We start from the raw sequence: 12,054 nt of genomic DNA on the forward strand, positions 1-12,054 counted from the left end.
ACTCCGCAACCTTCAAATCGGTAAATGCCGTTTATCCATGACCATGCGTTTATGACAGATTACGTCATGATACCTGCAGCATGAACGTTGGGGAGTTGAAAATGAGTTAATATGTCGTAAACTCAGGGTCCGACCTGTTTTGTGGGGGGATTCTTGAATTCAACATGGCCGCCGATCGGCGATGATTAAATTGTATGGAGTTACGTGCTCCGAGGCCGTGTTGTGGTTAATCGCTGCGTTTGTTTAGGGTCTTATCCCCCCGGCCGGGCAGGTGAGTGCGTCGGGAAGACAGGGAAACCAAAAATCCGGGCCGGCCCGTTGCATGAGGCCCGGCACGGCACAGGTTGGTTTTCGCCTATGGGGTGCCCCATGAGTGTATCCGGCATTACTAGTATCATGCAAAAAGACTACTAGAGTCGTCCACGGCTAGAGGGGGGCGTGCCTCCATTTGCTGGACATTTTCGATCGTAAGATTTACGTTAAGAAGACACTGATCATGAATTCAGATACATTGATGAGGAACAGTATCATGTAATTTTAGTAAAACCAGTGTGCACTGTGCTGGAATAGATTATTGCGATCGTTTAAAAAAAAAAAAATTATGCAAAGCATTTTCGATGGTAAAAATATTGTAAGAGTACTAGCTCGATTGGACCTTACAAAGAATGATCACACTGGCCGCAGACGTGGATGTATTGGGTTATATTCAAGAAACAGACAAGAGTGTATGTACCTCAGACCCCTAGCTGCGGATCATACCATTCGGACTCAAGGGGGGGGGTACAACTTGCTATTTACACTATCGTACACGTTGAAAAAGATAGCGATCTTGGATTCGAATATATTAAAACATACATTTCTAGGGAATAGAAGAAAACAACGGGTTGTAGCTAACAATCAGCGAAGCAGTTGGCAAGACGTCACGCCTGAACTTTTGTTGTAGATTTTTTGCTTTTTTGTTGTTACTAGTAAGATGTTTGTGAACAAGGCAATATTTTCCCTCTGTTTCAGTGACGCCTTAGACTGTCCTCTGCTACATATTCCAGTGACACAATAGAAAACAGAAGCTTACAGTTAGCCAAAGTCTATACTCAATAAAAATTTACAAAGTACACATTTATAGCTTCTACTGAAATCTATTTTACAAAAAACGTCACAAAAACGCCGTCTTTGAAAATGTCTCAAAGTTTGTTAATGTTATTTATGTTAACCCTGCAATTTTCTTTACATTAAACCATAACATCTTCGTAGCTATGGGCGCAGAACATAGAAGAGAAAATGGCTGTGGTAGCCACATCCCGACGGCCGTCACGTAACTGCTATGGGACCGGTGTGTGTGCGTGTGTGTGTGCGTGTGTGTATGTGTATTATATTTGTGTGTGTGTGGGTGTCCGACTGTGTGTGTGCGTGCGTGTGTGTGTTACTCGAGCATTACTAAAGGCTCAGATTAATTATCTTGATATTTCGTAAGTGGTTAAGTTTTGATAAGATCTAGACAAAAAAACGATTACAATTTTTACTCCTGGCGGTTTATTATGGTACTGCAGCGTAACTTGAAAATATCTAAAGTAGAGTAACTCAAGAACTGGTCGAAAGTTGATGTTATTTTTCGTATGTAGGTAGCTTAAAGTGATGCTTGACTAAATTAGAATGATGCAAATCGGGATCTAATTCAACATAATCAATTAATGGATACCTTTTATAGATCTGCATTCCACTGGTCTTTACGTGTTCAAATTCGTGACATATTGAAAACAAAGGGTTAATTTCTTTATTATCACACCTAGATTTCACAAACAAACACGCACACACAAACACAAACACACACACAAACAGACACATTCACAAGCACACACATACATACACATACATAAAATATGAACCAACCATGCATATCCTGACAACGAACACAGTTATGAACAAAGACATATTGAGCTGGAAGCTTTTGAGTATATTCTTGAACAAGCAAAGTAAATACAGAACTTAACATTTTAAAAATATCTCCAGTCTCAATGATGAACGGCAGATCGAACAGTGTGAGCAAGTATAACATTAGTACAGACTCATTTACCTGCGTTTGGTATTTGGTATATTCCTTCGGGTATGGAAACATCATTATAATATGAATAATGCATTGCTTTACAGATATTCTGATTTATGATGCTTTTATATCAGTTGTATCTTCATACGTCTGTCACTGTTCGTGCTCATATCAGATCATCTGATGGTAAACATTACTGCTAAAGTGTGTCGACTCAATATCATATCATCCATCAAAATCCATTAGCCTTTAATATTGACGTTTAAAATCTGCCGACATCACGGAAGCACAGTAAATCAGTTCTACGTTACAGGCTGTGTAACTCTTGTAGACTTGAAGTCTTTATAACAAATCTATGTTTTACACATAGATGTTACAAAGAACTTCATCCAAATTCCATAAACATGCCTTTTACCTGATGTTAACTACCGTTTCATAACAACGAAGATGATCGTAAAGAATGTTGTTCTTCTGTAACGCGATATTCAACTGTACACGACTGGGGTCTAATCTTAACTTAACGTTACCTATGGATATATGAGTAAATGCTTTAAAAGATTGATGATTAAATTTTTACGTGGGTCACAATGATGAACATCAGGTGGTACACACATTGACAGGCAGATGGTGAACAAACATTCTGTCTCTAAATACAGACGTGCCATTGGTCTTTTGCGATTTAGGCTTAAATCTTAAATTTAAGCTTCCATCTTAAATTCTTTTCTACCTTGCTCCAATGTTCAGTTTTTCTTTCTGTTCAAGTGTTCCTACTGACGGTGATGACTTACAGACATTTTCGTTTATATTTTGACTTTAACAGGCCAAACTGGTCTTCACTTGTTCTCATTATTTTTAATCAGAACAAAAGAAAATGAACATTACGCTGTTATTTGTGTGATGTCATCAATGTTGCAAAGCCAAGTGGTTTTAACTGCTATTTTTAACACTAAAAGGTCAATCCTGTCTCTCAGCTTTCCAATTTCAATTAAGCTGCTCTTTAATTTTAATTTCTGTCAGTCCTGCATCTTTAGTACTTAGTTAATACGAAAATTATCGAACGTGCAGTATCCAACGACTTGACTGTGCAGACCCTAACTTTTACAGAGTAAACAATTAAAAAGGAAATAAACTGCGTGTCTGGAATAACCAAGAAACATACAAAACTTAACGTTTTCATCTCCAGTCTCAATGACAAACGGCAGACATCTGCCGACATCACAGAAGTACAGTTGATGGTCTTTACATTCTTCATTGTGTAAGTCTTGTAGACTTTGGTCTTTATACCAATTTCATGTTTACGTACAGGTGTTACATGAGAACTTTCTCTAAGATGTTAATCATAAGGCAATGACTGTCGAATACAGTCATGCCGAATGTTATCGTATAACATGTTCGTCTTCAGTAGTGTAAGACATACAACAGTACAGGACTGGGGTCTAATCTTAACTTAACGTTACCTATGGATATATGAGTAAATGTGAAAAAAAAAAGAAAAGTAAAATTCTTACATGGGTCATAATGATGAACATCAGGTTATACACATGAATGACAGATGGTGACAAACATTAAATCTCAATTAAGACAGGCCTGCCACTTGCCTTAAGGCTAATTCTTCTCTACTGTGCTTTAATGTTCAATTTTCCTTTTTGTTCAAGTGTTCCTACTGACAGTGATGACTTACAGACATTTTCGTTTATATTTTGACATGAACAGGCCAAACTGGTCTTCACTTGTTCTCATTATTTTTAATCAGAACAAAAGAAAATGAACATTACGCTGTTATTTGTGTGATGTCATCAATGTTGCAAAGCCAAGTGGTTTTAACTACAACTTTTTGAGAGCCAAAAGGTCAATCCTGCCAACTTCGCAGTTTCAATTAAGCTGCTCTTAATTTCAATTTCTGTCAGTCTTTTATCTTTAGTACTTAGTTAATACGAAAATTATCCAACGTGCAGTATCCAACGACTTGACGTTGCAGACCCTAACTTTTATAGAGTAAATAATTAAAAAGCAAATTAACTGCGTGTCTGGAATAACCAAGAAACATACAAAACTTAACGTTTTCATCTCCAGTCTCAATGACAAACGGCAGACATCTGCCGACATCACAGGAGTACAGTTGATGGTCTTTACATTCTTAATTGTGTAAGTCTTGTAGACTTTGGTCTTGATACCAATTACATGTTTACGTGCGGATGTTACATGAGATCTTTCTTCAACTTGTTAATTATGAGGCAATGACTGTCTACTACAGTCATGGCGAATGTTATGGTATAAACATGTTCGTTTTCAGTAGTGCAAGACATACAACTGTACATGACTGGGGTCTAATCTTGAATTACCTTTGCTATGAATATATGAGTAAATGTGTAAAAGCAAACGTATAGTAAAATTCTTACATGGGTCATAATGATGAACATCAGGAGATACACACGTTAAATGACAGATGGTAGCAACATCATATCTCAATTAAGACAGGCCTATCACTTGCCTTAAGGCTAATTCCTGTCTACCGTGCTTTAATGTTCATTTTTTCTGTTCAAATTATTTCCTACCAAGGGGGTTGTTGACACACAATAATATTTTGGCGTTCAAAAAAAATTCTCCTCACTCCTCCTTGTCGCTTTTTTCTTTCCATTAGAACAGAAGAAAATGAACATTACACTGTTAACAGTGCGATGTCATCAAAATTGCATAGCCAAAACAAAAAATGGCTCGTATGTCGATTCTATCGACTCCACGTCGTATTCAAAGCTGGTCTTTAGTTATAACTTCTGCTAGACCTGTAAGTAAAGTGGCCCAGGCAGTATTTGGCGACTTGGCGGTGTAGACCCTTCATTAGAAACTACAACAAAATTCTCTGTAAAACGGTAATAATGCAATGTCACAGCCTCTACTGCAGAAAAAAAAAAGACCATTTAAACTATTCAGACCATCCTCTTTAGTAATCGTAGAACTACGAAATGGGTAGTTTAATCGTCTTTGTCACTCTTCAAATACATATTGTATTAATTTCAAATTTCATAATTACAGGGGGTGTAAGCTACAACAGTCGATAAATGCTATTTCTTCGGAGCTCTATAAGGAATACAATGAAACAAGCAAAATGTGAGCATAACAGAATTTAAAGACATTCCTGGACCTACTATAGCTACGCGTTGATCATTAAACTTACCTAGCTATTAGAAAAATTAGGTAAAGTCGCGCAGAACAATGGCTAATGTTAAGCCGTTCAGCCCTAGTACGGCATGTGACCTGGCCCGGCCTTTAATACCCTCTTCCCGATTTGGATAGGGTTAATTCTTAAGTATCAAAACGGAATGATTTTTATCATGAGGACATAGTGCGCCTGCATCCGGATACTTATTAATGTGTAGAGGTGGGAGCTTTGTGAATCCCGCATATAAAAACAACAGTAACAACCAAAGTGGAATCTTTTGGTTGGTCAAGCTGTGTTAGTTGATTTCTGTCCAAGTCGCTAACATTAAAAAAAAACGGATTTTCAGGGATATTCATAGTCTTTAAATCATGACTGGAAAATTACATACGCACAAATTGTAAGCTGCCTTATGTAACTTCACTACAGTTACACAAAGTTAATTTTCTGGTCGTTTTCTTAATAAATTGAGTTGAATCAACCCCACTCCATTGTAAATACGCACCATTTAGGAAGTGGAGGTGCCAAAGGGTTACACCATACAAGTGTTTCTAAAAATGGAAATTTTTTGTTTACATTCTGGTTCAAGCGCCAACCATAATGATAGAAATTTTAGATAATTGCGAAAATATGTTAAAAAATGGAATCTAGCAAAGACTTCAATTGCAATGTTCAATTAAAACACTCCGAATGTTACCAAGTGCCCCGTTTAGGATATATAATGGTTTATATAAAACAAAAATTACCAACGCTCTCATGAATATTAATGTCCGGCTACAAATGCTGTAAAACTACCGAAGCACACCTGTCTTGATACAAAAAGGAGCCTGAGTAACGTAAACACACCCCTGTGAACTACAAACCGGAGATTTAAAGGTACCATAGTTTGTACCTACTACAGCTAAAAAGAACGTAAAAAGACCGTGTACAGAGATTGCACCCTTAACCAAACATACCCTCAAGAATAATAAAAGGTCATTGTAAACAATTAACAAAAATAATGGGATCTAATCGCTTTCACCTTCTAAATTAAAGACAGTCTCAAGGGCAAAGTGGTATATTATTTTCTAAAAGAAAATTCAGTGGGAATTAAAAAAAAAACTTATAATTAGTCACAAATTAACAGGAAATTGACTTTTTTTATAATCCGTTAACTGAGTAGTGTATCTCCACCCACACCAATGTTTACTAGGATATTGATGTCAGGATACCAGGATATTGGTGCTGTATGATACTACTGCTGCCTAGGCAAACCATAATGTCAACTAATGTACTTCCCAACATTTTGGGATTCAGGAAAATATTATCTGCAAAACCAGAACAGTAGCTTAAGACTGAATTTAAATATAGACCAGATCTATAAAGCCACTATTGAGCAAGTTTACTCAGAAAGGATGCCTAAAATATAGCATTATGCTAAGGGTAATGATGCTACGAGTAGAGGACAACCGTAGTGCAGTTTTTCTATAGACGACGGGGAGAGTCCTATAGGACCTTACAGGAGCTGGAGCATGCTTTCTCGTAAAATATTAGAGCTTTTTATGCAACCATGAATATTTCAAACGGGCTAAGCAAAATGCAAATAGAACGAGAAGCAATTCTTAAGAATAAAGCTACTATTTTACTAAATTAAACTATGTGAGGGAATTTTCTCATCTCTCTTGTGAAGTTCCGTTGACATTTTCACTGCAAGCTGATTCCGGCCACCTCAGGGAGCTAATATGGATAGATTGGAAAGACGTTGGTTAAAAATATAATTCATGTCTCTTTTTTAAATCTAGGTTTATAAAACGACGTATTGGCTAAAATTAGAAGACGTAACCGGTTATGATTACCATGCAAAAGCAAAGTATATTACGAAATAGTACAAATATATTCCTTCTTGTCGAAAGTTTGTGCCCTATGACTTTGCAGTTCCTGGTACCTTATTTTTATGTTTTCTATTTATAAATTTTACAGATTTAGAACAATAATATGTGACGTTTATAATTTTATAAAGTATTCAACGGATTTTTAAAAACTGTTCCTGTTTACATGTCAATCTGTATCTTAGAATCCGTACTGATTCCAAAATCGAAATAAATAGCGAAATAAATATCAATGGAAACACTGGGGCTTTTATTGTTTTATAGTTTAGTAATTTTAAGAAAAGCTACTATTAAATTTCCCACTTTTTTCTTTGTCAGGTATCATTCTAATTAATTTACAAAAACAACTGACTTATAAGTATTTATTTTACCGCAATTTACCGCTTCCATGATGTCACATTATGACTTCGTGATCAATGATTAATAAATTGGAGAAAGTCTTTGGTCTATTGGTCTTATCTAGAGTCCACGTCTGATACCCACACTTTCTTAAAGCCTGTATGTGTTGTTTCTCTTTCTCCAAATCTTGAGGGTCAGTATTAACTCTTTTTTGCAACTTTTGATCCTATGCTCACGGAGTTACGTGTGTCATCTGCATAACGTGACGTCACGGAGGCAATGGATTGCTCATTCCTTGATAAAGATTGGAGTTGTACAGTCGAAAATTTGGAAAAGTCCAATTTCTTTCAGTGCTGAAAATTACAGTTTATGCCTGCCGAATAATGACGCCTACCAACAAAGATGAACTTGAAACATAATATCAATAACAATAGTTACCAAAATACAACAATCATGGTGTATACAAAGGTACCGATACCAGTATATTAATACTTACTGCCGATACAAGTATACGTGGCTTCGAGATACTTCGCTGTGCCAAAGCAGGGCTCTCCAAACACGCTATTTGATGCCTGGATAGAGCAAGTGCGACGACCCTGGCAATATTCTCGGACTTTTGACAGACTGTTTGAACTGGCGCAGTCGTGGGTGAGTAGCCAACCTTTCTTACAGGTGCTACCGTTTTTACGACCGTACATGGCATAATGTACTTGTATCTCCAGACCATAGTTACAAGACAAGGACATTGTCTCATCTTCACAAACTCGAGATGAAAGTCGTGTACTACCTGTGAAATGAAGAACAGTTGGATTTAATACCACGTCTGGTTGTGATGTCAAGTTTTGTTGATACAGTGGTTCTTAGATCGATCATCTTAACTTTGAATAATCACACTGTTTGAATGATGATGGCTTACGTTTTGAGTCTGATAGAAAAACCTGTGAGCTTACACTGCCATCGAATTATAACTCCACCCAAGCACACATATACTGGTACCCTTTTTAACTAGTACTTTTACCATTGGCTCCTTCAGTATATGTTTTGGATGGGTCCCCACAAATACTTTCCAGTATACTTTATAGCTTTTTCAGCCAATCCCGATTAAAATATTTTAAAATATGTAAGACATATATACGAACACAGAGTCATAGAAGAAGCTCTTTTGTATCGAAGATGATGAGATTGGGACCTGAAAAAATGTACACCTGACGTCCAAAATGTCTCCAGTCAGTCGGATGAGGGTTAAATCAGGACGGAACATGTGCTAAAGCAACATCAGTAATATCCCTATTACAAATATCTTATTGACAGGCTTGAAATTAAGATATTTCCCCCCAAGAATGACCCTAACTCTATCTCTTAAATAACCCTCACCTTTATATAGTGGTGTAAATGGTGCAAAAAAAGAGTAGACCAATAATAATCAATGGATTATTTTAAAGAAAAATACAAAACAAATTACACAAATAGGAGCTTAACAATGTTTACAAGAAGAAATAGAAAAAAAATGCCACCCCAAGGTATCATTGGTGACGATTGTGTCTTACCTAAAACGCAACTAATATAGGTTCCACACAGTCACAAGCAACAAAAAAGAAAAAGAAAGAAAAAGAAACGTTTCCTAAATGGCTCTATTGGTTCATTACTTGCAAATATTGACTTTTTAAATTGATTTCTATGTATAAAAATCGTTTATATAAAAGGCGATATGTATCTAACCTTGGCAAGCAGGTCTACCCGCTGCGTTCGACGTCCCCCCATAACGACAGGCAGTGCATCTTTGAGACCCCGCGGTGCTGGTGAATATTCCACCAGGGCAGTTGGTGCACCCCGTAGACCTCGTTCCGCTGCTGTATTGCCCTGCAGGACAGGGAGTGCAAGTCGTGGATCTAACTCTATTGCTGTATCTTCCAGCAGGACAGTCCCAACAGGTGGCTGAGCCAGCTCTGGTCATGTATTGTCCAGCAGGGCAGTCCCAACAGCGGTTTGACCCCGTTCTGCTATTGTATTGTCCGGCAGGACAGTTCTTACAACCGGTCGACTTGGTTGCATCGCTGTACTTCCCGGCAGGGCAGTCCTTACAACCCGTGGATCTTGCTGTATCGCTGTACTGCCCGGCAGGACAAATCTTACAACCCGTAGACTCTGCTGCATTGCCGTATTGTCCGACAGGACAGTCCTTGCAGCCGTTTGACCCCGCTGGGCTACTGTATTGTCCGGCAGGACAAATCTTACAACCCGTGGAACCTTCTCTCTCGCTGTACTTTCCCGCTGGGCAGTCTAAACAGCTTGTTGACCCCCCGCCTGTGCTGTACTTCCCGGCTGGGCACTTCTGACAGGACGCCGCTCCCGGAGCGCTGCTAAACTCCCCTGCTGCACACGGCACGCACATTGTCCTGTTGTCGTTACTGGCCGTTCCCGCTGGACAGATGTCTTCCTGCTCGTCCCCCAGCTTACACTCATGGCCGGGACGACATTTGCGGCAGGTGAAGGTATTGTTGTTATCAGCTGCAAAAAAGGAACAAATATGCGACTTACTAAATACTTACAAAAATAGTTTATTTTAGGAACGTGACATCTAACTTTATTTATCATTGTAGTAGCATTATGCACAGCAAGGATTTGTCGTAATTATAATTCAATTATGTCAAGCATCACTTAAGCTACCTACATACCAAAAGTCACGAAAATCCGTCCAACGGTTGTTTTCATTATCCCCTCTCGAAGATTTTGCAAACTAACCATCTTGCAGTTCCAGAACAAGTCACTAGGGGGCCAAAACTCATGCGACTTCTTTCCGAGGACAAGAGCTACCTACCAATTAAAATCTATTACCCTTGCATGTCCAGATTGCAAGATATCAAAACCGGAAGTTGCGCTGCAGTACCAGGGGAAGCCACTAGGCGGCCCAAAATCTAATCATTTCCAGGTTTCGCCACACCCTACCGACACAAGTGAGAAACCAATCCATCCAGGCGTTCTTATGTTATTTTGTTGACTAAAAGACAGATAGACTGACAGACTGACTGACAAACGCAACTGAAAATAAAACCCACATGACACGTCTTGGAGGTAATAATTGGAAATCTATGTTCATGATATGTATTTTTTTGACAATGCCCCCGACTCGGAGGTCTTTTTATCTGCTTAATATTGTCAACGTATAATAACTTTCTAATTCCGATGCATTAACTCGTTTTATGTACATTACGACAACCCAGTAATAGGCAAAGATCTATTTTTAAAATAAAAAATTGATTGTATCTACCAAAGTAATGTATTTAACAAACTTTTATCCTAACAATTCTTTTAGATATTAGTAGCTACACATGTATTTGTCCAATTATTTTACCAGTGCAATTCAGACCGTAGCTTATGGCAAAATTGTTTACCCCCCCCCTCCCCAAAGGAATGTCGATATATGAAACATGACAAACCCTTCACAGCTTTCTGTCCAGGTCTACATCCTTCTACACAGCGTCCCTCATATTGATACTTGCAGGTGCCACAGTCTGTTGAAGCAGGTCCGGAGCAGGTCCTTTTCCCTTCATTACTGACGTCTTTACAAAAGCTGCTGCATTCTACATAGAAATATGCTTTCGCTTAAAAATTACATGTATTCAATAGGTAAAAAATAGTGACTTGGAAAAGGCTAACACTGGACGAAACTTAGGTTAACAAACTCAGTATGGTTAAGACCGTTTTCATCATTTTTGCCTAATTAACTGATTCACTGACTTTCATCTCTTATACAAGCTTTCTGGGTGGTTATTTCCCAAAAACAACTTCTTTAAACAACGTTGCTCAAATAAATCTTACAACATTGTGTGATTTAATATTATGGTAGCAATCACGAAAAAGGTGAATTCTTTAAATAGAATAGACTATAGAATTCACAAAGCTTATCACTAAGAATGAATTTACAATTCAGTGGAAGTTAATTGACATTTACACTCTGCAGTGATTATTTACCATTTGTTGCGTAAAAATATGTTACGACATACTTTTGCACACGTTGTTATCATCAAAGTGTGTCAGAGGGCACTCCGTCACACAGTCCACAACACCATCAGGGCGGGTTTCTTCCATCCTCTTAATGCCTGGAGAGAAAAACAAATATTAACAAAAGAACCTATTTATTATATATAATATTCAGGAAAATTTACTCATAGCTCTCATGTTAACCGCCGAAATGAGTCCTTAGCATGGTTCACAGAATTTATCATAGCGCAGTCAGAATCGGGAAAGCCAGGCTAAAATATATGTCGTTGTAATCCTTACAAGTCAGGGAACCTCGGGAAGTTCACTTGAAGATCACACTTGTACACAAAAACGAGCTTTGTAGCGTCAAAGTTGACTCATTTCCATTTTTCGGCGAGGTTTCCGTCATTGGATTTCCGTCAAAATACGCACCCTATGGGGGTTTCGCGGTATCTGGTTGCATCTGTTTCCGGGTCACGTCCAGCGACGTCATTACCCGGCGAAGGGCCGCTGCCAAGCCAAGGGCAGTGTACTGCGCAATACTCACCCTTTCGGGAAAGAATGCTCAAGAATTATATATATGGCTCTTTTGCTTGAACGAGCCACTGACATGTATGCACATGTGTAAAAACGAGTACGCTAGCAATCATTCGATAGCCGATACATTT

General features: G+C 38.2%; 1 protein-coding gene across 1 annotated transcript; it reads right to left on the bottom strand.

The window, feature by feature from the left end:
• Positions 1 to 4,092: 4,092 nt before the first annotated feature.
• Positions 4,093 to 11,505, bottom strand: LOC109481762 (L-rhamnose-binding lectin CSL1-like; the record flags this gene model as incomplete). Its single annotated transcript, XM_019784354.1, has 6 exons — positions 4,093 to 6,914; positions 7,902 to 8,192; positions 9,125 to 9,630; positions 9,733 to 9,913; positions 10,843 to 10,986; positions 11,410 to 11,505. Coding segments are annotated over 6 exons (1,226 nt in total), but the record flags the coding sequence as incomplete, so codon positions are not given.
• Between the last annotated feature and the right edge of the window lie 549 nt (positions 11,506 to 12,054).

Source organism: Branchiostoma belcheri, unplaced genomic scaffold (assembly GCF_001625305.1).
Source record: "Branchiostoma belcheri isolate BF01 breed outbred unplaced genomic scaffold, Haploidv18h27 scaffold576, whole genome shotgun sequence".
Classification (NCBI taxonomy): domain Eukaryota; kingdom Metazoa; phylum Chordata; class Leptocardii; order Amphioxiformes; family Branchiostomatidae; genus Branchiostoma; species Branchiostoma belcheri.